The sequence below is a fragment of the Oncorhynchus nerka genome, linkage group LG28 (genome assembly GCF_034236695.1).
Source record: "Oncorhynchus nerka isolate Pitt River linkage group LG28, Oner_Uvic_2.0, whole genome shotgun sequence".
NCBI classification, from domain to species: Eukaryota; Metazoa; Chordata; class Actinopteri; order Salmoniformes; family Salmonidae; genus Oncorhynchus; species Oncorhynchus nerka.
The window spans coordinates 47010797-47037168 of record NC_088423.1 but is presented as its reverse complement, the minus strand read 5'-3'; the positions used below and the strand labels follow the sequence as shown (position 1 = coordinate 47037168).

General features: G+C 43.5%; 1 protein-coding gene across 2 annotated transcripts in view; it reads right to left on the bottom strand.

Moving 5' to 3' along the window:
- Window positions 1–25577, bottom strand: part of LOC115113320 (extracellular tyrosine-protein kinase PKDCC-like) — a 38253-nt gene extending 12676 nt beyond the window's left edge. The window contains exons 1-4 of one of the 2 annotated variants that reach the window (XM_065012855.1): window positions 24488–25577; window positions 14563–14685; window positions 6746–7011; window positions 932–1011 (exon numbers count right to left, since the gene is read on the bottom strand). In XM_065012855.1, coding sequence (XP_064868927.1) covers window positions 932–1011; window positions 6746–7011; window positions 14563–14685; window positions 24488–25288 — 1270 coding nt within the window. In that variant the 5' untranslated portion in view covers window positions 25289–25577. The remainder of the gene's footprint in view (window positions 1–931; window positions 1012–6745; window positions 7012–14562; window positions 14686–24487) is intronic. The other variant, XM_029640842.2, reaches the window with a different exon arrangement.
- Between the last annotated feature and the right edge of the window lie 795 nt (window positions 25578–26372).

Below are 26372 nucleotides of genomic sequence, written 5' to 3'. Positions count from 1 at the left end.
ACATTTTTGTCCATTAAAATAACATCGAAATGATCATAAATACAGTGTAGACATTGTTAATGTTGTAAATGACTATTGTAGATGGAAACGGATGATTCTTTATGGAATATCTACAGAGGCCCATTATCAGCAACCATCACTCCTGTGTTCCAATGGCACGTTGTGTTAGCTAATCCAGGTTTATCTTTTTAAATGGCTAATTGATCATTAGAAAACCCTTTTGCAATTATGTTAGCACAGCTGAAAACTGTTGTGCTAATTAAAGAAGAAATAAAACTGGCCTTCTTTAGACTAGTTGAGTATCTGGAGCATCAGATACTACTCCCTTCCTGTGAAGGGAATAGTACACAGCGTTGTACAAGATCTTCAGTTTCTTGGCAATTTCTCACATGGAATAGCCATCATTTCTCAGAACCAAAATAGACTAATGTGTTTCAGAAGAAAATGATTTGTTTCTGGCCATTTTGATCCTGTAATCGAACCCACAAATGCTGATGCTCCAGATACTCAACTAGTCTAATGAAGGCCAGTTTTATTGCTTCTTTAAATCACCACGTTTTCAGCTGTGCTAACAGAATTGCTAAATTATTTTCTAATGAAAAATTATAAACTTGGATTAGCTAACACAACGTGCCATTGGAACACAGGAGTGATGGTTGCTGATAATGGGCCTCTGTACGCCTATGTAGATATTATTATTTTTTTAAAGCAGCCATTTCCAGCTACAATAATCATTTACATAATATTAACAATAACATTAACAATGTCTACACTGTATTTATGATCATTTTGATGTCATTTTAATTGACATAAAATGTGCTTTTCTTTAAAAAAATAAGGACATTCCTAAGTGACCCCAAACTTTTGAACGTTAGTTTATATTTTAAAAAATGTGACATTGAACTGACATCTGTCCCCAGTGGGCACTCACCTGTGGCGTTGACTATCTTGTCCAGTAGGGGTCTTAGAGTGGGTGGGGCACTGTGAGGCAGCAAGTATGTAAAGAAGAACCTGGAAATTAAAATCAACACCGGAGTTTCAAACACAATAGCTGTATTATTTGGCTTCTGTTCATCTTATTAGTCATAAAGATATTGGTTTGTTTGTGTATAGTTTGTCCTCCGACAAATTAAAGGTAAGTTTCGGTGTTCTTCAAGGTTTAATTCTAGGACCACTAATGTTTTCACTATATATGCTACCTCTTATGATGTCATTTGGAAACACAATGTCAACTTTGACTGCTATGAGGGTGATATACAGCTGTACATTTCGATGAAACATGGTGAAGCCTCAAAATTGCCTACCCTGGGAAGTGGACGGCGGATAATTTTCTACTTTTAAACTCGGACAGAGATGCTAGTTTTAGGTTCCAAGAAATAAAGAGATCTGTTGTCGGATCTGACAATGCATCTCCAAAGTTGTGTAGTCGTCTCAAATAAATTTGTGAAGGACCTCGGTCTTACTCTGGACCTTTATCGATCTTTTGATTAACATAACAAAAATATTTTAATTTTCAGCTTTTTTCCGTCTTTGTAACATTGCAAAAATCAGAAACATTTTGTCAAAAAATCATGCAGAAAAACTATTCCATTCTTTTGTCACTTTAAGATTAGACTACTGCAATGCCTTACTCTCTGGCTACCTGGATAAGGCACAAAATAAACTTCAGCTAGTGTAAAATATGTCTGCTAGAATTTTGACTATAACCACATTTTTTAAATATATATATTATTCCAGTGCTAGCCACTGGCTCCCTGTTAAAGTCCCCATGCAGTTGTTTTAATCATCACTGTATTTCTAATACATCACTGTGTGTGTTTATTTCATTAAAATACTGTAACTCCAAATATACAAATATACTTCTTTCAGTCAAATGACCTAGTGGCATGGGTGGAATGATTACTATCTTTCAGAATTCATAAACATAAAAAAAAGTCAGTGTTTCTTTATATTTCAGTCTTCTGTGATATAGTGTAATATTGGGATGCAATCTCAAAATGTAATACATTTCAACTCTATATCTGACATTTTTATTTTTTAAAGCCCATAACCATGTGTGTGAGGTGTATACTTTTGTTTCAAAGTAGATTTCTTTAAGAATACCAAGTAGTAAAATGTTATCATTTATTTCCCGAGCCTCCTTTTGCCATTGAAATGCTTGGTCTAATCGTGTGCGTGTTGATACAAATGTTAATATATTTACAGACACAGCTCTGATTGGCGGATAGTGTCATCCAGACTCTAGAGCAGGGGTCGGCAACAGGCCAAAACCGGCCGCAAGTTGTTTTTTGGGGCCCTCTAAAGGTTTTGTAAATAAAATGTAAAAAATCACCTGGAATTCAGCTAAAAATGTATTTCATTTAAATCTGTTTACCAAGTATTCCCACAAATAAAAAAATAAATACAGTGCCCTCAGTAATTATTGGGACAGTAAGCATTTGTTCCTCTTTTGGCTCTATACTTCAAAACTTTGAATTTGAAATCAAACAATGACTATGAGGTTAAAGTGCAGACTGTCAGCTTACATTTGAGTGAAATTACAGTACTTTTTGTACATAGTCCACCCCCCATTTTAGCAGAACAAATTCACTTGTGTATTAAAGTAATTTAAATTTAAGTATTTGGTCCCATATTCATAGCATGCAATAACTACATGACGATTGTAACTCCAGTGATAGTCAAGACCAATTCAAGTCTAAGACCGGAGCAAATCGGGTCTGGGTCAAGACCAAGACCGGGGGGGGGGCGACTCAAAAACCAAGACCGGGAGGGGGACAAGGGTTCCGAGACCGAATCAAGACCAAGACCAGATGAGAGTACAATTCAAGATTACAATTGTAATTTTGCCAAATCACCACCGTAATAAAAGTTCAAAATGTCCAGTATTTCGGTGTTCAAATTTCAGAATAGTGAAAAAAATGCATGCTGAGGAAATTACAAATGATTACTAACCTGAACGAAGTGGGGACCAAAGGGCCTTCTACATCTTCAGAGAAGTGCTAAGAATTTCTAAAATAATTATAATAATATTATTATTTTCAATGATGTTCTGATTTAATCTCTTCAGTTTTTGTTGGAAAGAAAGGGGTTAACACTGAATATAAAAAAAGATCCAATCAGGATTTTTCTTTGCTGGGCTCTGGGGAGATAAATCTAGCTTGCTAAATCAGCCATTGGCTAGGCCATCAGAAGCTAGATAAAGGTGTCTGTCATTCAACTGTATTAGATGATGCTGCCACCCCTGTGCTTCACAGTTGGGATGGTGTACTTGGTTGGGATGGTGTTCCTCCCCTTTTTCCTCAAAACATAACGATGGTCATTATGGCCAAACAGTTATATTTTTGTTTTATCAGACCAGAGGACATTTCTCCAAAAGGTATGATCTTTGTCCCCATGTGCAGTTGCAAACCATAGTCTGGCATTTTTATGACGGTTTTGGAGCAGTGGCTTCTTCCTTGCTGAGTGGCCTTTCAGGTTATGTCGATATAGGACTTGTTTTACTGTGGATAAAGATACTTTTGTACATGTTTCCTCCAGCATCTTCACAGTGTCCTTTGCTGTTGTTCTGGGATTGATTTACACTTTTCGCACCAAAGTACATTCATCTCTAGGAGACAGAACGTGTCTCCTTCCTGAACGGTGTGACGGCTGCGTGGTCCCATGGTGTTTATACTTGCGTACTATTGTTTGTAAAGGTGAACGTCAGGCGTTTGGAAATTGCTCCCAAGGATGAACCAGACTTGTGGAGGTCTACAATATTTTTTCTGAGGTCTTGGCTGATTTCTTTTGATTTTCCCATGATGTCAAGCAAAGAGGCACTGAGTTTGAAGGTAGGCCTTGAAATACATCCACAGGTACACATCCAAATGACTCAAATTATGTCAATTAACCAATCAGAAGCTTCTAAAGCCATGACATCATTTTCTGGAAATGTCCAAGCTGTTTAAAGGCACAGTTAACTTAGTGTATGTAAACTTCTGACACACTGGAATTGCTATACAGTGAATTATAAGTGAAATAATTGTTCTGTAAACAATTGCTGGAAAAATTATCTGTGTCATGCACAAAGTAGATGTCCTAACCCACTTGCCAAAACTATAGTTGGTAAACAAGAAATTTGTGGAGTGGTTGAAAAACGAGTTTTAATGACTCCAACCTAAGTGTATGTAAACTTCCGACTTCAACTGTATTAATGCTAATTCGCTTTATTAGTTGTATTAGTAGTTGTAACAGTAGTTTTTATTAGTAGTTGTTCAAAACGGTTTTATGCCGTTAAAAATGAATGTAATTTTTGAAATTACTATTTAGCTGTTATTATAATTATTAGACAGTAGTTGGCATAATATTATTGTTACTAGGTATAGCTTTAGTTTTTTTCATTTGGACACTTGAAAATGAGATGGTGCATCTCAAGAGATTTCCTCCTGCAAATGTTTTCATAAATAAAATAAATAATCAAGGTATGAAATCATTTACATTTTCAAATATAATCTCTTTTGGGCTTAGTTGTGGTCAATTGGCAGTGTACCATCCGCTCTTAAAAAATCATCCCGTTGGCTGAATCTAGTTGCTAACGCCTGCTCTAGATCCTACCCCTCTTACCCCTTCAAAGTAGGAGGATACATATGCAAATAAAAGATGACTGGTCATTGGCCAGAATAATCAGATCAGATTGTGATGTCATGTTGTGGGCCAAAAATGCCATCCCACCTGAACATACTTTTTTGTCACTAAAAGGGCATTATCATTACTGCACTGCCCCGTTACGACTAGGGCTGAATTCAAGCCCTTGTTACATACCTACATGGCCCATCCAAAATGTTGCAGGCCCACACACTAAAGATCTCTGGCTACGCCCCAGCACAGGCCTCCTTTCGAAGCAAGCAGCTGGATCGAGGGCTAACTTGTTCCTAGAAGGCGCATCATGTCATGCCAGCCTTTTTTCGCTATCCTCTACCTGAGTGGGTTGAGTCACTGATGTGATATTCCTGTCCGGTTTTGCGCTCCCTCGGGCTCATGCGGTCGGGGAGATCTTCGTGGGCTATACTCAGCCTTGTCTCAGGGTAGTAAGTTAGGTCTGTTGATATCCCTTTGCTGGTGTCGGGGCTATGCTTTGGCAAAGTGGTGGGGTTATATGTTTCTCCCCTTCCGGGGGTAACTTTGGACGGGGCAACAGTGTCCCCTGATCTCCCGTCTCAGTCCCCAGTATCTGAGCTGCAATAGTCTATGTGTCCTATCTGAGTTTGAGCTTTCTTTACAGGGACAACGGACATTAATCAACGTTTCAGTAAAAGTGTTGGTTTTAGCCAGCCGGCTAATTTTCAACAGCCGTCCCTGGGCAGGTTATTGGTATACTGTGTGATCTCAAATTCTCATGTCCTGTCTGGTGTCCTGTGTAATGTTAGGCATGCTCCCTCTAATTCTCCTCTCTCTTTCTCTCTATGTCTCCCCTCCTGAAGGGTCTAGTTTTGTCTTATCTTGATTATTGTCCAGTCGTCTGGTAGAATGCAGCAAGGAAAGACCTAGTTAAGCTGCAGCTGGCCCAGAACAGAGCACCACATCTTGCTCTTCATTGTAATCAGAGGGCTGAAATAAATACTATGCATGCCAGTCTCTCTTGGCTAAGAGTTCAGGAGAGACTGACTGCATCACTATAAGAAACATTCACGTGTTGAAAATCCCAAATCTGACACACACACACTTACCCCACCAGAAATGCCACCAGGGGTCTTTTCACAGTCCCCAAATCCAGAACAAATTCAAGAAAGCGTACAGTATTATATAGAGCCATTATTTCATGGAACTCCGTTCCATCTCATGTTGCTCAAATGAACTGCAAACCTGGTTAAAAAAAAACAGATAAACAACACCTCACGGCACAACGCCTCTCGCCTATTTGACCTATTTTGTGTGGACCCCAGAAATAGTAGCTGCTGCTTTTGCAACAGCTAATGGGGATACTAATAAAATACCAAATACCTCCCGGAAGGACCTGAGACCTAAGACCATGCCTCCAGACTCCTGGCCTGACGACTCCTGGCTGTCACTGTACCAGTCCATCTGGTCGTGTTGCCGATCCAGTTATGCGGCTATGGAACCCTGACCTGTTTCACCGGACGTGCTACTTTGTGTGTCTCGCTCGCTCTCTCTCTCTCTCTCTCTCTCAATGCTTGGCTATGAAAAGCCAACTGACATTTACTCCTGAGGCGTTGGACTGTTGCATCCTCTATAACCACTGTGGTTATTATTTGACCCCGCTGGTCATCTAAACATCTTGAAGAACGATCTGGCCTTAATGGCCATGTACTCTTATGACCTCCACCTGGCACAGCCAGAAGAGGACTGGCAACCCCTCGGAGCCTGGTTCCTCTCTAGGTTTCTTTCTAGGTTCTTGCATTACTAAGGTGTTTTCCTAGCCACTGCTTCCTCATATGCATTGCTTACTCCTTTGGTGTTTTAGAATGGGTATATCTGTATAACTATATTTTGGGGAACTGCTGATGTAAAAAGGGCTTTATAAATAACATTTGATTGATGTTGATTGATTTCAACAGAACCACTCTAATCAAACTATGATGTAACTAATTCAGTGGATGCTGATGTCCCTTTAAATCAGAGGAAGAGCTCATTGTCATGGCTGAGATGCAATTAACCCAACCCACCCTCCAATTTCTCCCTCCCCACCAGCCTCCACTGAAATAGTTAGATGATCATTTAACATGGCAGAGGGCTTGCTCCTCCTCACCTGTAGGCGTTGTAGAGGTTGCGCTTCTCGTTGATGCCCAAGCAGCGCCCTCTGCTGCAGGGGAGGGTGAAGTTGCGGGCGGGAAACTCCATGACGCAGTTGGAGGGGGAGCAGGGAGCCTCCTCTGTGCTGGCGTCATCCAGGTCTGTGACTTTGAGCTCCCCCGCCACCAGGACAAATTGACGAGGCCTGAAGTCCAGCAGGGTGACAGAGCCCAGAGGGGAGTGGGCCAGGTAGTGGAGCAGACGCACTAGACTCAGACAGATCTGCAGCAGAGAGAGAGAGAAAGAGTTTGTGAGTGTAATGTTTACTGTTCATTTTATGATTCACTTTGTCCCCTATCCTCCAGGCCGGCTCGGTCCTCCCCTCCCGCTCCGTGGCTCGACGACTCATTGCGAGCTCACAGAACAGGGCTCCGGGCAGCCGAGCGGAAATGGAGGAAAACTCGCCTCCCTGCGGACCTGGCATCCTTTCACTCCCTCCTCTCTACATTTTCCTCTTCTGTCTCTGCTGCTAAAGCCACTTTCTACCACTCTAAATTCCAAGCATCTGCCTCTAACCCTAGGAAGCTCTTTGCCACCTTCTCCTCCCTCCTGAATCCTCCTCCCCCTCCCCCCCTCCTCCCTCTCTGCAGATGACTTCGTCAACCATTTTGAAAAGAAGGTCGACGACATCCGATCCTCGTTTGCTAAGTCAAACGACACCGCTGGTTCTGCTCACACTGCCCTACCCTGTGCTCTGACCTCTTTCTCCCCTCTCTCTCCAGATGAAATCTCGCGTCTTGTGACGGCCGGCCGCCCAACAACCTGCCCGCTTGACCCTATCCCCTCCTCTCTTCTCCAGACCATTTCCGGAGACCTTCTCCCTTACCTCACCTCGCTCATCAACTCATCCCTGACCGCTGGCTACGTCCCTTCCGTCATCAAGAGAGCGAGAGTTGCACCCCTTCTGAAAAAACCTACACTCGATCCCTCCGATGTCAACAACTACAGACCAGTATCCCTTCTTTCTTTTCTCTCCAAAACTCTTGAACGTGCCGTCCTTGGCCAGCTCTCCCGCTATCTCTCTCAGAATGACCTTCTTGATCCAAATCAGTCAGGTTTCAAGACTAGTCATTCAACTGAGACTGCTCTTCTCTGTATCACGGAGGCGCTCCGCACTGCTAAAGCTAACTCTCTCTCCTCTGCTCTCATCCTTCTAGACCTATCGGCTGCCTTCGATACTGTGAACCATCAGATCCTCCTCTCCACCCTCTCCGAGTTGGGCATCTCCGGCGCGGCCCACGCTTGGATTGCGTCCTACCTGACAGGTCGCTCCTACCAGGTGGCGTGGCGAGAATCTGTCTCCTCACCACGTGCTCTCACCACTGGTGTCCCCCAGGGCTCTGTTCTAGGCCCTCTCCTATTCTCGCTATACACCAAGTCACTTGGCTCTGTCATAACCTCACATGGTCTCTCCTATCATTGCTATGCAGACGACACACAATTAATCTTCTCCTTTCCCCCTTCTGACGACCAGGTGGCGAATCGCATCTCTGCATGTCTGGCAGACATATCAGTGTGGATGACAGATCATCACCTCAAGCTGAACCTCGGCAAGACGGAGCTGCTCTTCCTCCCGGGGAAGGACTGCCCGTTCCATGATCTCGCCATCACGGTTGACAACTCCATTGTGTCCTCTTCCCAGAGCGCTAAGAACCTTGGCGTGATCCTGGACAACACCCTGTCGTTCTCAAATAACATCAAGGCGGTGGCCCGTTCCTGTAGGTTCATGCTCTACAACATCCGCAGAGTACGACCCTGCCTCACACAGGAAGCGGTGCAGGTCCTAATCCAGGCACTTGTCATCTCCCGTCTGGATTACTGCAACTCGCTGTTGGCTGGGCTCCCTGCCTGTGCCATTAAACCCCTACAGCTCATCCAGAACGCCGCAGCCCGTCTGGTGTTCAACCTTCCCAAGTTCTCTCACGTCACCCCGCTCCTCCGCTCTCTCCACTGGCTTCCAGTTGAAGCTCGCATCCGCTACAAGACCATGGTGCTTGCCTACGGAGCTGTGAGGGGAACGGCACCTCAGTACCTCCAGGCTCTGATCAGGCCCTACACCCAAACAAGGGCACTGCGTTCATCCACCTCTGGCCTGCTCGCCTCCCTACCACTGAGGAAGTACAGTTCCCGCTCAGCCCAGTCAAAACTGTTCGCTGCTCTGGCCCCCCCAATGGTGGAACAAACTCCCTCACGACGCCAGGACAGCGGAGTCAATCACCACCTTCCGGAGACACCTGAAACCCCACCTCTTTAAGGAATACCTAGGATAGGATAAAGTAATCCTTCTCACCCCCCCCCCCCCCTTAAAAGATTTAGATGCACTATTGTAAAGTGGCAGTTCCACTGGATGTCATAAGGTGAACGCACCAATTTGTAAGTCGCTCTGGATAAGAGCGTCTGCTAAATGACTTAAATGTAAAATGTAAATGTAATTTATTTTCACTTGCTGCGGTCATATAAACATGTGTTTCCCATGCCAATAAAGCTCCTTTGGATTTAGTTGAATTGAGAGAGAGAGTGAGGGAATGGTGGCTCCATATCTAAATCTGTTCAGGGTACATGAATCTACTTCTGTGCCAAATGTGGAGCCCTTATCTTAAAACAGTCCCGTTAGAGTATCCGCCCTGAAATTGTAAGGTTGGGAGGTTTTAGTGTAATTCTGTAGCAGATAAGAGAAATGACAGTGGGGATGAGTCAGTCTGTCATTATTTCCCTGATTCCATTGCATTGTTCTCTTTTCCACTGCATTATTCTCTTTGGGGTTGACTGAGAGCAACCCCCCCCCAATTTCCTCTGTGAACACTCATAAATCCCTGAGAGAACCTTGTGAGTCTGTGTGTTTGTGTGTGCCCCTCTCCCATTGTGTGTGTCCAGGGGTCGAGGGTAAGGGCTGAAAGGGGCAAGGAAACACGTGAAAGGGGCAAGAGAACGCGTGAAAGGGGAATAGACACCTATATTATACAGACTATAAACCAAACATCTACGTTCCCAAGAGCAGAGAGGGGAGTGAGACAGAGGGAAAAGAGGAGGAGAGGAGGAGGAGCTGAACTGCTCATTTCTTTTCAAGCGAAACAAAAGCTGTTTTTAATGTACTGTGGATTAAGTGTGAGTGGGAGAGGTGAGACACAGAGCACTCAGGCGTGAGTTAGGGGCTGGAGTCTCTTTCTAACCCTAGTGAAGTAAGAGTAGTGCTGGAGGAATGCAACACTATGTCACACTATGCTTAAATGGGCAATTTGCAGTTGCTACATACATTTTTGGACTTATAAATGAATTGTATGTATATAAAAGAAAACACTGTACAGGCTCAAAACATGGTAAAAACGTTCATGTTGATATCATGGATGGTCGGTCCTTTCATCTATAGTTCTGTCTATGAATTTGGGAGTGGTTACATTTCTCCAGCGAGAAATGGAGGAATTAGCGTTCTTGTTGTTTCAACTGCTGATTGCCCCTTTTAAATACTGTTTTTTTTTTTTTATTGATTTGATTGACAGCCATAGGTTTTTTAGAGTACCCTATTCTGTCATTCTATTTGACCATACTGTGTATTGTAAATACTGCAATACAGGTTTGATAGAATGTATCTATAATTTATAATTTCCATAAATGTAAATGAGCCTGACGTGAAGGTTGACAGACAGACTGCTGGGTGGGTGTGGTTAGTGAGGATGGAGGGGTTAAAGGGGATATGGGTGTGTCTGTCTCACTGACAGGGGCTGCAGGCCAGGGCCATCAAAGCCTTTGTCAACGCTCACAGGAAATGGTTACAGACCTAAATGGAGCATTTGAAATTCAGTGGGTTTACAGCGCGCCTCCCCAGAGTCTATTAATGCCTCATACGAATTGCAAATGCTCAGAGAAAAAGCATATTTTTCTTTCATTTCGCACTCCACATTTCAAGGGAAGGATCTTGGGTGACCTGACGCTTATGTTGTGGGGAAACAAAGGAGCAACCAAAAAAAACGGCACACACAGATGCTGCATGAACACACACCGCACACACAAGATCCAGAGATAGTAAGTGGTGACACTCCATTGAAATAGTATTATTATATTTAGGTAATAAAAATGTAAAAAATAATCATCTCATTGAATTTTGTCTAACCTCATGCTCTGTTATTGCATTACGGTAAAATCGAGTTACATGGACAAAACCAAGACATCTTGTTTGAAATGCAATGGTTTCTCTCAAAGCTAGACAAAGTCATTTTTCACTGTGCTTCAGACCCACTGAGTGAACCACAAAGACATTTACAGAGCCATTCAAAGAAAAGCAACTGATTTCTACGTGCAACTTAAAGTTATTTAAACGCTGTTTCTATCAGACTTACAAAAAGGAACAAGCACTAGGAAGGAGTCTTTAAAAGCATGGTCGCGGTTTAAAAGTGGGAATTACTTACATTTTACTTGCACTAAGCCAGCGTTTCCCAAACTCGTTCTCGTTTTGTTTTTTGCCCTAACACTACACAGCTGATTCAAATTATCAAAGCTTGATGATTAGTTGATTATTTGAATCAGCTGTGTCCTGAGGACCGAGTTTGGGAAACCCTGCACTAAGCACTGGGTATTGTTCTCTGTGGAAGTACTCACAGGCTTGGAAACCCGTGTGGCTATCATTAAAGGCCCAGGAAATCAAAGTGGAAAGTTATCTCAGTCAATTTAAGATGAGGGAGGACGATTTTTGTATTTTTAATGAGCATGTACTTATTTATATTAGCTACAGCATACTGGATAACTGTCATTCATATTCCATTCAGCCAGCTCAATGTAACATCGATTGGTTTAGGCTACTACATGATACTCAAATTTTCCCTGTACCCATCATAAGGTTGCTACAAGCTAGGAGGTTGAGGGAAAAGTTTGAGTAATCAAGGTAATCAGACAGGGACACATTCAATACCACCTAGCACACTATTTACTGCATCTAGCTGATCTAGGGTGTGTAATCATTAGTCGGAAAGTTGCAAACAAAGGTTTCTATTGGACAAATTCAGTTATGTTTTCACCATTTTTTTTCAGTTTTCTTCCATTTAAGAAATGTTTTTCAAAAGACTTTGGCAGAATGAATACACCCCTGATCACCCGCAAACACAGTTCACTTTCATAGAAACCTTTCCAAACCAAACCTTCATACCACATCCAAACAGCATCATTACTTTGATCTTTATATAATTCCTTCTCGCATCTACGCAGTCTCATCTCACCTTTTCCCTTTGCTTGTGGACTTCAGTGCACAACACAAAAGCTGTCTGTGACCAGGCAAACAAACCTTTCCAAACCTTCATACCATAACCGCTAACTGCTACACACAGCCTACATCGTTGTCAGCATATTAGGTAACATCGGTCAACATACTAGAACTAACGTGTTCGTAAACCCACTACAATCATGTAGTACAGTGTACAGTAGCAGTTTAGTAGTTCACCAGCAGGCCCTGGTGGCAAATTAATCAAATCAAATGCTTACCATGACTTGGAAGAGTTCAAGTGTTGGGTAGCCATAGCCAGCTAGCTAACATCGCATTCCTCTCTGTTTGAGCTGGGTGTTTGAGTAGGCTAAACTTGCTAGCTGCATTAATTAGCCAAGTAAGTAAAAGTGAAAGTGAAAAAACACAAAATAGTTCTCGCTCTCGCTTCTCCTTCATTTTTGAAGAAATTCATTCATTCAAAACTGTTCTACTATTGTCTTTCTTTCTCTTTGAGTCAACATGTTATGCACTCCATATTTCAAGGGAAGGCTCTTGGGTGACAAGGGAGGCAGACCTGACGCTTATGTTGTGGGGAAACAACTACTAGTTATCTCCCTCACTGATCAGCTCAAATTCATATTGTTCACACTCGTTCTAACATGGACGAGGGCATAGAAAGGTGGAGGGCGCCTGCTGTGCGTGCTGCTGTAAGAAACATGTGTCCACAATCCACCTCCCAGTCAGTCGCCCGCTACTCCTCCCCTCTACACAGGAGCGTCCCCCATCTATCCTGGACAAGCAGTATCAGTCAACATGACTATTGACACCAAAAGTGTGCTGAGTTAGGATAACAGAGATGGACTGCTTTGGCAATGCAAGCTAGCTGTAGATTTGGCAAAGCAAGCTAGCTGTAGCTTGTGCTTTCAGTACTAGATTCATTATTTGATCCTTTGATTGGGTGGACAACATGTCAGTTCATGTTGCAAGAGCTCTGATAGGTTGGAGGAAGTCCTCCGGCTGTTGTCATAATTACTGTGTAAGTCTATGGAAGTGGGTGAGAACCATGAGCCTCCTAGGTTTTGTAGTCAATGTACCCAGAGGACGGAAACTAGCTAGCCCTCAAGCTATACCAGAGAGTGCTATGGAGGCTACTGTAGACCTTCATTGCGAAACAGATTGTTTTAGTCAATTATTTGGTGACGTGGATATATTTAGTATAGTTCTATCTAAAAAGGATAACTTTTTTCATGTTTCACAATTTTTATTTTTATGAAATTTACGGAGGAGGATGGTCCTCCCCTTCCTCCTCTGATGAGCCTCCACTGGCTGATGTATTTGGTGTAGTGAACTACACTATGAAGCTCCGTGAGGAAGCTCGGACTTTGGATAAAGGCCGCCTCTCCATGACAAATACAGTTTTGATTAGGGATGAAACAAATTATGAGTCGCTCTGGATAAGAGCGTCTGCTAAATGACTTAAATGTAAATGTAAATGTATGCTTTAGGAGGTCATAGACTAGTGTGAAGACATGTAGATAGGCTTAGTGTGTAGTGTTATAAATGGCAGTGACGGCGCATTCAAGGACGTGTTGAGCTGTGCTTGTGTCAATGGTTACACTGGGAACTCTTTAACTAACTTCCCCATGCCCAATTCCAAACCCACCCCTAGCCCTACCCCCTAGGCACTTGTACAAATCTGAAAGGATTGCATAGATCTAAATGATATGGAAGCTCAAGGCACTTAAGGAAGCCCAAGGCCTATCAGAAGGCATTGTGAAGCTATTACTATGTATTTATATATATATCCATTTCTTTTCTGGTCCATGCCTAGAGATATAGGTTGATTTGAAATTTGGCAATAATCTTTCCCACCCTGTATTCATCATCACAAAACGTTTGTGTTGAAGGATCTCTCAGTAGAAGAGCGGACTGTCTCAGTGAATCTCCTCCAGTCTTGCCAGTGAGGAAAGGAAGAAAGAGAGAAAGGAAGAGAAGAGAGGAGGGGATAGAGAGAAGAGAGGAAGAGAGCACTTGTTGGTGATTTCATGCACCGAAGCTCTTTCATCCTCTGTGTGGCAAGCGGGTGGACACTCCCCCGGCCACATGAAGCAATAGGAAATAATTAGAGCGCGGCTCTGTGGCGATAGTGATCGGCAGACCCGGCCCGGGGGCCCAGGCGGCACACAGGTCCATGTTACCCAGCTAGGGAGGCAGTAAACTGAGTAGGAGAAGGGCCCTGGCTCTGGAAATACCATCCGCTATACCAGTAGTGTCCCTATAAACCAGGTTAACCAAGCCCATGTTTCAGCTAATTCGCTCTACATTCTGAGTCAGCCTGCAATGGGTTTGAGTCACAGGCCTTAGTATCTACTTACGCATGTGACCTACCCTCAGTCCCTCAGTAACACATACCAGAATTCAGCCTATTCTGTTGACTCATACATGTTGCACTCTGTTCAGTGAGAGAGAGGATATCACAAGACGTTGACAAGATAATGATAATGTCAATATAGCATTTGATTAAAACCCTGTTTTAAGTGAGTGCTTAAGTGAAATGTGTGTGTTGTCCGCTAAACACTCACCCTGAAGCGTTCCTCCCAGGAGGTCTGCAGTAGTTGGATCATCTCCAGAGGACTTCCCAGCTCTGTGATGGCTGTCACCGTGTCCTGGATGTCATTGATGTCTTGGTAGCAGTAGCCGTACAACTGGAGAGGACACCGAGAAACACTGGTTCTTCATCTATACACACACGATATATACACTGAGCGTACAAAACATTAGGAACACCTTTTTAATATTGAGTTGCACGCCCTTTTGTCTTCAGAACAGCCTCAGTTAGTCGGGTCATGGACTCTACAAGGTATCAAAAGCGTTCCACAGGGATGCTGGCCCATGTTGACTCCAATGCTTTCCACAGTAGTGTCAAGTTGGCTGGATGTCCTTTGGGTGGTGGACCATTCTTGATACACACGGGGAAACTGTTGAGCGTGAAGAACCCAGCATCGTTGCAGTTCTTGACACACTCAAACCGGTACGCCTGGCACCTACTACCATACCCCGTTCAAAAGCACTTAAATATTTTTTCTTGCCCATTCACCCTCTGAATGGCACACAGAGACAATCCATGTCTCAAGGCTTAAAAATCCTTTAACCTGTTTCCTCCCCTTCATCTACACTGATTGAAGTGGATTTAACAAGTGACATCAATACGGGATCATAGCTTTCGCCGGGATTCACCAGATCAGTCTATGTCATCATGAAAAGAGAAGGTGTTCCTAATGTTTTGTACACTCCGTGTAAACCTGAGCCGTCAGTGACAAACAATCTCATTCGGAAGATTGAATTACTGTATGTCGGTTGCATGCATTCTGATGTTTTTAAAATGAAAACGCAATGAGACATGCGAGAGCTTTGGCACTCATTAATGTTTCTTGTGGTCGATTGAAGTAGTTTACTCTCCTCTTTCTTGCTATGGTAAGCGCCTCCTAGAGATGCCGGCCCTTTGCTTGCATAAACATTTGTGTAAGATAATTTGTGCCAGAAGAACTGGTTAAAATAAGTGGGCATGAAAGCATAACAACCAATACGGCTGTCAACCATATCATCGGGGAAAACACTGACTATGCAAAACAGAGAAGGTGGCATTGCATGTTGTTTATTGGTTAATAAAAGGCTTTTACAAGTGAATGATGTGAGAATGTAGCATTGTCTGAGAGTAAAGTAGTGGAGGCTTCATACTCTCTGAGGGTGACTACTGCGTGTTAGCAGTTTGGGTGTGCCTGTGAAGAGCGATGCAGAGACATTTTATAGCGGTGCTGTGTGATGGGAAATGTGAGGTGCCCAGTGGGAGGAGAGGAGGGGCCTGTGGGCAAGGCTGGCAGAGTGGCCCCTCACCCCACCACTGGGTGCAGCATGACAAACACATGAAGAAGACTGCACTTAAATCAGCCCCTTTTCCTTGTGCAGTGAGAAAAGCATGTATGAATTGAGTTCAGTTGAGGTTAAGTTTTCAAGTGTTGTAGAGTCTCTTTATTTCGCTCTGTAAAAAATAAAGTGCATTTTTGCAGCAAAAGAAGAATGGTGTTTATTTTTTACACTGCCATCAATGCAGGACTAACACCTTTTTTTGGAGTGAGTCTGTGTGAGTGAGTGAGTGAGTGAGTGAGTGAGTGAGTGAGTGAGTGAGTGAGTGAGTGAGTGAGTGAGTGAGTGAGTGAGTGTGTGAGTGAGTGTGTGAGTGTGTGTGAGTGTGTGTGAGTGAGTGTGTGTGTGTGTGAGTGGGCGTGAGTGTGTGTGTGTGTGTGTGTGTGTGTGTGTGAGTGTGCGTGTGTGAGTGTGTGTGTGTGTGAGTGTGTGTGTGTGAGTGTGTGTGTGTGTGTGTGTGTGTGTGTGTGCGTGCGTGCGTGTGTGTGTGTGTGTGTGTGTGTGTGTGTGTGTGTGCGTGCGTGTGTGTGAGTAAGTGAGTGTGTGTGTGAGTGTGTGTGAGTGTGTGTGTGTGTGCGTGCGTGTGTGTGTGAGTGTGTGAGTGTGTGTGTGTGTGCGTGCGTGTGTGTGTGAGTGTGTGTGCGTGTGTGTGTGTGTGTGAGTGTGTGTGAGTGTGTGTGAGTGTGCGTGAGTGTGTGTGTGTGTGAGTGTGTGTGAGTGTGTGCGTGCGTGTGTGTGAGTGTGTGTGCGTGCGTGTGTGTGTGAGTGTGTGTGCGTGTGTGTGTGAGTGTGTGTGAGTGTGCGTGCGTGTGTGTGTGAGTGTGTGTGAGTGTGCGTGAGTGTGTGTGTGTGAGTGTGTGTGAGTGTGTGCGTGCGTGTGTGTGAGTGTGTGTGCGTGCGTGTGTGTGTGAGTGTGAGTGCGTGTGAGATTGCCCTTGGCAATGCCAGAGAAGCTTTCCCAGGGGTTGGAGTGTACGGAAAGTTTTGTTATCTGAGATTGAATTCACAGTAATGACTATTATCAGCACACGCCATCTCCAGGCTGTGTGTACTGTATGCACCACGTCTGCAGCCAGTGCTGGAGTTGTTGGTATTGTGTGCAGCGGAGGAGGCATTCTTGTGTGAACACGACGGCATCAGGGCAGTGTTTTCCCTCCATGTCAGACTAGACTCATTGGCAGCTAAGGCTGCCCAGAGTGAGATAGCAGCTGTACGCATGCTGGGGCAGTGTTTGTGTTTGCTTTGAATCTGGTGCCATTTTGTCTGACTGAGGTTCAGAGGTCACCCACCTCGGTCGTTTGATAATGTCTTTTTACTGAGAAAGGCATGACCTCATTGAAGCGTTTCAGAGAAATATGACATCTGTGCAAATGTATTTATATATTTCTGCAACGAGATTCTGAACGGTTCGGTTGTGAGTGCTGTTCTGAGTTCAGAATCTATTCTGTTATTGTGAGTTCAGGTCTTGATGTGTCTCTGTTTCCTCTGTACATAGAGGTTTATCTAAGTTGCATCTTTGGATGGGTGTATATAGAGTATGAGAGAGCTTGGCCTTAGTGAAAAGGCTGAGAAAATCTGAGGTGAGGTAAGTGTGAAAAGGCAGGCACGTTAGGAGCCAAGCCTATTAGGCCAACCTCCTGGCAGTTCACCACTTTCCCGGCCAGAGGCAGGAGTGAGTCAGCATGCCATAGCACAGCATGGCCTCACCGGGAACAGAGAGGGGGGCCAAGGGCCAGGGCCACAAACACACACCAGCCCAGGGACCAGTCACACTCACACAGGCCAAACCCCCACTGGGCAGTTGGCTGTACACACAAGAAGTGAGTTGAAGGAAGGTTGGAAGGTCTCTCTGTTCTTACTAAACTAAATGTAGGGTAGCGGGAACGTGTATTTCAACTGAGACCGGTTAATAATGCTGAGAGTTGAAGATGGACAAAGAGAATGAATCCATGCAGATTCTGCTTGAGGTGAGTCCGGGTAACCAGGGTAGCGGTCAGAGTGAGACGGGTCTAGCAGCCAAGAGGGGGGTGCTGCTGCTGGAACGGTTGCCCTGCTCGAGTAGCAGATGAAATAGTCGAGAACATATGCGATGCGCGTCATAATATGCCAACGCACCGGTGCTCCACAAAAGCATTTCTGTGCGGGACATTATTAATGTGTAAATAAACGCCGGGGTCGGCAGGGCAGTTAACCCAGTCACCACACGCTCTTAACGAAGGCCTCCTGGCCCCCGATCAAACCGGCCCCGGGGCGGACATGTTTGTCCAGAGGTGAAATCCCCAGCATCTGCCAGAGCCCAGAGCACACTGCTGCTCTTCTGTTGGACAGGGTCACGGCAGGACTGAGGGTCAGTCAAACAAGAACACCTCTATCATACCAACCGGATTCTCTCTGGATCTCTGCTACCGACTGGGTGGGGACTTACTGTAAAGCCCAGTACAAAAAGTAGAGCTTTTCATTTCACTCACAAATCAGGTAATAAGTAACATACTTTGAACTATTATTCATGAAATTGTGTGAATTGCATGTTTGAAGTGTATCCATGTGCAGCGTAGGGGTTTAACTTAGTGCTCGCGTGCGTGCGTACGTGCGTGCGTACGTGCGTGCGTGCATGTGTGTTTATCCTTGTGGGGACCAGAAGTACTCATGAAGATAGTAAAACAAGGGGACATTTTGCCGTTCCCCAAAAGGAAAAAGGCTATTTTCGGCATAGGGGTTAGGTTTACAGTTACAATTAAGGTCAGGGTTAAAATTAGGGTTAGTTTAGGGATTTCGGGTTAAGGTTAGGGTTCATGTTAGGGTTAGGTTAAGGGGGTTAGGGTTAGGTTGAAGGAAAATAGGATTTTGAATTGGAATCGATTGTTTAATCCCCACAAGGAGTGTTAGAATTAGAATAAGAGTTTGGTAGCAGCAGTGTGTGTGTGTGTGTGTGTGTGTGTGTGTGTGTGTGTGTGTGTGTGTGTGTGTGTGTGTGTGTGTGTGTGTGTGCGTGTGCGTGCGTGTGTGTGTGTATCGAATGACATTAATGGTTGGATTTGGTATGCCTTGTTTTAATCAGAGACTTGGACCAAGTGCAACTGGCAGAAAACCCTCTGTCATTTTCCTTTTCCATGTGAATTGATCCTAGTACATTAGATGGACTTGATACTCATAATGCATTAAATAGAGGAGGGTGAAATTGTTAAAACCGTAAGTTTGGGTGCATAAAGGGGTTTAAACGTTTTGAGTTTCGATGATTACACACTCCGTTTATTACATCTTTCCCCTTATATAATTTGCATGACTTCATAGGGTTGAAAACAAAGTCTGGAAGCGAGCGTTCTGGAAGACAATATGTATGACTGCTAACTTAGTACTTTTTGGATGACTGTAAAATCTACCGAATTCTTTTTTTTTTTTTTTGCTGAATTTGGTGCCTTACATCCTCAACGAAATAGGGAAGGAAGCATATGGAAAAATAAAAAAGTTTGTTGAGTAAGAACTCTCATCGACTTGTTTTCTCCAACCGCTCAGTAAAAATAAACAACATTTAAAAAACGGTGTCGTAGGAGAGGGCTGCACACAAGGTGTTTTGCAGAAAGAATTTACTCCCAATACTCCGGAGTGATATTCACCTTCTTATTTCCTCCTTAAACACATCACAGGGTTTGTCAAATCAATACCTGACCTTCAGACTACCAGTTAACAGGAGCTGAGCATGTTCTCAGAGTGAAATAAAGGGGAGAAGTTACAGAGCTTCAACTAATGCAAATGATGTGGGAGACTCGCTGGCCATATCAAATAATGTTTCACACCAATGTTACTTCATCCGATCAAATTATTGTTCACATTTCTCTTTTAAAACTGGGGGGACTTTTTTTCATGTTCTATGAGCACATGCACAACAGCCCATATTCAACTTCAAAACTGTACTTTCCTTGACTTTCTTTATCTGTTACTTAAGAAGTGATGACGTGCATGTATTGTATATTCTCGGAAGGTTTCAGAGCAAGAAGACAAGCAGAAATGTCCTATGTTTATGTGGTGACGGTCTGGGGTTCTGGGGGTCATGAGGGCACCCTGCTCTCCATGTAGAGTGTGGGGGCTGCAGGGCTGCTGAGCCCCAACATACCCTAGGGGTTGATCAGAAACAGGGCTGAGGGCTTAGCGAGGCAGGGCAGGCCCAGGACAACAGTTCTCTGGCGTTCTCTTTTTCCCCCAGCTTCCTTCCCATGGAAGAGGGAGGTTAAAGTGTTAACCCCGGGCTTAATTGCAACTCTGTCTCCAGTCCACTCATCCTCAAACTGACCCCAAGGCCCACAGACACCCAGCTTTCACATTAACACAACCTGGTTACTGATTCCCCAACTAACGGAGGAGATCTACTGAGCAGGCCCTGGGGGAGAGAGGGAGAGGCTGACAGGCTTGTGTAAACATAATCCAGCTACACAGCCAGAAACCCTGCAGCAGCCCAGAGGTCCCACCACTCTCAGATCATTTGTATCCACCACGTATACTTTCGCTGACAGGTAGCCCTTACATGCATGTCATTAAGTAGACACTCATATCCAGAGGGAATGCATACATTTTCATCGTTTTTATTTGTATTTTCTTCCATACTGGTCCACCATGGGGACTCGAACCCACAACTGTGGTGTTGCAAGCGCCATGCTCTACCAACTGAGCCACACGGGCCCTCCTCCCCTCCTTCCCTCCGTCCCGCACACCCCTCAGTCCGGGCAGGCAAGCAGCCCCCTCTTGTTATCTCCCTCGCTGATCAGCTCAAATTCATATTGTTCACACTCGTTCTAACATGGACGAGGGCATAGAAAGGTGGAGGGCGCCTGCCGTGCGTGCTGGTGTAAGAAACATGTGTCCACAATCCACCTCCCAGTCAGTCGCCCGCTACTCCTCCCCTCTTCACAGGAGCGTCCCCCATCTATCCTGGACAAGCAGTATCAGTCAACATGACTATTGACACCAAAAGTGTGCTGAGTTAGGAGAACAGAGATGAACTGCTTTGGTTTCTACCTCTGATCCCAGTCTCTCCAGTGAGAGAGCATTGAGCCTCTGTCTCCTCCTCTCATACTGAGGACTGGCCAGAGGCAGACACTAACCAGACAGTGTGCTGTAGACTGTTTTGCTCAGACAGAGCCAGACTTCATTACTCTAACAGGATATATTGGATCAGCAGAGCTGGACATTAAATACTCTTTGGGATACTAAACATACAAAAACATTTACTTGCAATCAACAAGTTGTTTAGTTTGCACCATTTTCTTTTTGTAAATGATGCATTGATGTCAATGAGAGATTTACGTGAAAAATATTGTTATACATACAGATCTCAAGTTATGATTCTAAAGTCAAATGAATATCAACCTAAGCCAGCTAAAATAAACATTTGTTTTAGTAATGGAGATATTGCTCTAATTCAGTCTTAAAGTTAATACATGATTTATTCCAGTGATTTATTCTTTCTACGGCTAGTGGAGCATGCCAGTTAACTTTACCCTAAGAAGTCATTCAGGCATTTTTCCTGGTGCACAAAAAAAGTGCATGTATTAGCCTTAAGGCCAGTGTGCTCATGTTCATAGAGGAATGAAAAGGAAATAATATTTTCCCTATGATTAGAGAGAGAAATTCCATACCATTTCCAGTTTATGTTGACATTTTCTAAAGCAATTCCTGTAATCCCTCAATGTAGCTTCCATGCCAGAAAATGAATTTTGTTATTTATGTTTATCCTGAAATAAATCATCTTGGTATTATTCGCTTATGACAACGATGATAGAGTGGGATAGCCAAAGTGCACTTTCCAGTCACACAAATGCTAGCATGTACGTGTGTGTACGCCTGTGTGTGTGTGTGTGTGTGTGTGTGTGTGTGTGTGTGTGTGTGTGTGTGTGTGTGTGTGTGTGTGTGTGTGTGTGTGTGTGTGTGTGTGTGTGTGTGTGTGTATTACACTGTGAATAGCCAGAAAAGTCTGACTGGACACACAAACCCAAAAAGTTTATTTTTATTTTTGAAATGTACACAAATAAACACTCCTGTATTACAGTCAATGTTAATGTAAGTCTGTACCTATCACAACACGGCCTAGTAAGTGTGCGATGAGAGATGGGCAGCTACTATATTGGGCTCTACCCCCCCCTGACTCCGCAACGAAAATAACTTCCTATTGATGAATAAACCAAGTAAAACATTAAATACAGTCCAGATGTATTGACATGCTGTAGTGACATGTCGTCCCCCTGTTCAGTGCGGTTGTCAAAAAAGAATGTCTGGTCATAGCTTGGCCATCCAGTTTTAAGGAGAGATTTGATATGAGTTAATACTGTGAAATATCTCAATTATTGAATGTAAGTCAATTGAAAGACACCCAGTTAGTTATAAGTCAAAGATTGAAATAAGTTACAACAAAAAAAGTGATAAAGGCCTAACTCTCCATAGCCTTACTAGTGAGGCCTAACTCTCCATAGCCTTACTAGTGAGGCCTAACTCTCCATAGCCTTACTAGTGAGGCCTAACTCTCCATAGCCTTACTAGTGAGGCCTAACTCCCCAATGTCTAAAAATGTCAAGAAAAAAAAGAATGTTTTACGTACATTGGTTTTATATGTTCATTTTGTATTTGAATTCAAGGTTAATGTGGGTTTAACATTGTTTGACAATAACATGTGCTTTACAATAATACACATTTTATAAGGGTGTGATATTTTTTTATTGTTTGCAATTTAAATCTCGATAAGAATGCACACTCCCTCTAAAGCTTCATACAGGGTAAATAACTTGATTACGGGCCAGATATTCACCTATATCCTAGGCTAAGGTATCATTCTTAAAATGTTTCTACATTCACAATGCAAACAAAAAGATCAAGTCTGATAGAAGCGACTCAAAATAGGTATGACACATTTAGTTTAAAGAGATAACTTCCAGTTTGACTGTGCCAACAAAATACTTATGTATAGCAATTCTGATCAAAAGATCACAAACTTATAATATTGTCCAGAAAAATATTTTAGGGAGCATAATTGATTACCATGTATTGTATTTTAATAAATGTTCTGTATATACTATTTGGCTACTGTCTTGGTTCTGTTGTACCATCCTATAAAACAGTAGGTCTATCTTGAAAACGTGACACTTTTTACTTGGTTTAAAGTGCAACTATTGTTTTACCTTAAATTAGCCGACCTACTTTTTTATTGTTATAATAACTAGCCTACACTTGAATTCAAAAACAAAACGGCACGTTTTCCACTGGTTTGATGACTACGTATATATCTATCCAGCAAACAGTTGCGATCAAAGAATGAAATGCCCTCGACAATGTCGTTTGGATTGCTGTTGTTTGGATAATGTAATTGGGCCTCATGCGGTACACATTACAGTAAAGCACAGACTTAGGCCTATATGCTGTAGCCTATAAATGCCACTGTAACCAGTACCTCAAGGCCATATATTTTCTCAAACAGTAGCCTAACATCTGAAACATTAGAAGAACATTCTTCAAATATTGGCCCTACCTATATCGGACAATGTGAGATGCTTGAGTATAGGCGTGCAACTGTTATTGTGCATACATCTAGGGATACGTGTACAGGCATTACTATTTGTAGACCTACATTGTAGGCCTATGTGGATTATACATGCTTTATTAGTGTGGATATTGATACGGCTATTTGGTCTAGGCTACTTATCTCCGTCTGAATTGTAAAATCGTCCTTTACGCATGCATGCACTTATATTGGTGATGTTATAGACACGCTGCTTAAAGACGCGCTGTTAATATAACGTAATAGAAAGGCCTTCTTACTTTTTTTTTACACAAATGTATTATGATTTACCCGCGTATCGGTAGGCTACGCCACAGATCTTGTGTAAATGCAAATAAAATACAAGGTAATATGCGGCAAAGCCTCGGGCGTCTCACCACTCACCGGCTTGTGTACCATGCAGATCCAGCAATCCGCGGAACGGCTTAACATCGACAGGGTAACAATGAAGCGATGGCGCTCATTCAACTCTAAACTATTAATCAGCCACTAAACGGACAACACATCCTCCAAATAGCACTATTAATAATAGGCCAACCATGCACTTATTTCATGTTGCCTATTTTGTTTTCACTGCACTCTGGACTGATTTCTCAAGTAAACTCGTGGAAGTGGAATACACACCAATTTCCAAAGTGTTCAACCCATGTGTCACTTTTGACACGCCGAGAGGCTTAATGTAACGTTTCACACCTATGGTTATTCAGTCATTAGGGAAAGAATGATTCATGGTTTGGCTGTTGGTATAAGACAAAATGGCAATTAACTAACTTCGATACTGCGTAAAGAGCACAAATGGGGTTAAATTTGAAGTCAAACTTCAATGATTTATAGGGCCACTGCTACAAGTTATAACGAAATTAATGGATTTCAGATAAAATCCTTTAGGCAATAGGCAACAAAAACAAAAGATATACTACATCTTAAATAGGTCTGTGTGTGATACTAGGCCTATGGCTAAATAAATCATTGTGCAACAGAAATGGCTAAAAGACACCGATCAGTAAGGTATGAATTTGTTAGCTAGCCTAGATATAGATTACCTTCAGAATGTTGGGGTGCTGTAGCCTTTCCATCAGCGTCATTTCTTTCACTATTTTGAAGGACGCCAGTCTGTAGCAGTCTCCAGGTGAACCATATTTCTTTACGCAATTTTCCATATCGTGTCCCCCGAAATCCACCGATTTCAGAGCCACCGACAAGCTGTTGTTGAGAGACGCCTTGTAGACAGCCTTTGTGTAGCCTGAGCCGAGGTACTGAACATTGGTCACGTTGTCTATGCTGCTGCAGCCAAGCATCGGAGTACCGTTAACGCTGCTCAAAGTCATAGTGAAATCTTTCCGTGATGCTGTGGGCATGTATATGGAAGGTGAATGTCGATTTTGAAAATGCGTCTGTCGGTTTTCGGTTCGCTCAATTACTTTGATAGGGTCCCAATTGTCCCCTGGATCTGAATCCATGAGCCTGCGTCTCTCCAGCTGGCGGACTGGGTCTCCGGTGCCAGACCCATGTGCTTGGCGCTGACGGTACCGCACAACCTCATCGAATCTTTCTCGTATCTGCAGCAGAAGGTCCTGATGATGCCTGCTTCCTACGGCAGGTTTACTATTGGACTCGGCCACAGCTTCAGTGACTGACTCGCCGACTTGAAGCTGCGAATCGCCTGTAACCTGCTGCTGTTTTTCGTGGTAGTACCGATGTACTCTATGGTCGTGGTTCTGATGGTGCTCAAACCCTGGTATATACAGCAAATTCATCAGTGTACCAAGGAAGAAGGCAAGACAGAAGCCTGCCGCAACCACTATCCTTCTGCGCTTCATTGTGATCAGTTTTATTAATGCCATTAAAATAGGTCTGTTTTCGCCTCCAGCCCCCGCCTAGCAGTCTACCACCTCTGTAGCCTTGCCCGGAGTCCACCGTTCTATCGTGCGCGTTAATGGTATACTGATGCCTCGAACGATGCCGAATGCGCTATGATCACGTCTTCATCTTGATTATGATTTATGCAGCCAAGCAGGTTGAAGATCCTCCCCATATAAGGTTGATCATGGTGATACACTTGCCTTCACAGACTGCAAAGCCCACCACTTATGTAGCCTATGCGCGCATCAGGCAGGGGTCCTCTCTCGTAGCCTACTAGAAGCCCCCTGAGCGACTGAACAACCGTGACGCCACTGTGATTGACAGCATACGTATATCATGCAGCTGTGAGCACTGTAGTTCTCCAGGCAGTGCGTTTTCATTATGGTACGTCTTACATAGAAAATTTTACAACCACACTACCCATGGTGCAATGTGAAAAATCCATACACTGGACACTGATTTCCAACAAACCAGCAGCTGTGGGGCGGTGTTTGAGGGTTCTTCGAAATGCCTTTTCGAGTAATGGCACGCGCAAAAGCTGACCACTGAAGCGAGTGATGAAAGCGCATTAGTTGATTGATGGACATTAATAATAATATCTAGTATTGCTCTTGATGGATGAATCTTATTTTAAATCACAATTTTGAATGGCTAGGCTTATATGTGTTTTAAATATAGACTTAATTTAATGGTTAGCGAAATCCTTTCTAATAGGGGCCTACGCCTCAGCAAAAGAAAATGGGATGCCTAGTCAGTTGTACAACTGAAAGCATTGAACTGAAATGTGTCTTCCGCATTTGACCTAAACCCTCAATCAGAGAGGTGCAGAGGGTTGTCTTAATCGACATTCACGTCATCGGCGCACGGGGAACAGTGGGTTAACCGCCTTGCTCGGGGGGAAACGTCAGGTTTTTACATTGTAAACTCCGGGATTCGATCCAGCAACCTTTCGGTTACTGGACCAACGCTCCTACCTGCCAGACTACCTGGTCACTCCTTAATATAAGGCAATTGGTTATGTCATCCATATTATAAATTGGTACCTATCTCGTAGATGTTATTCTG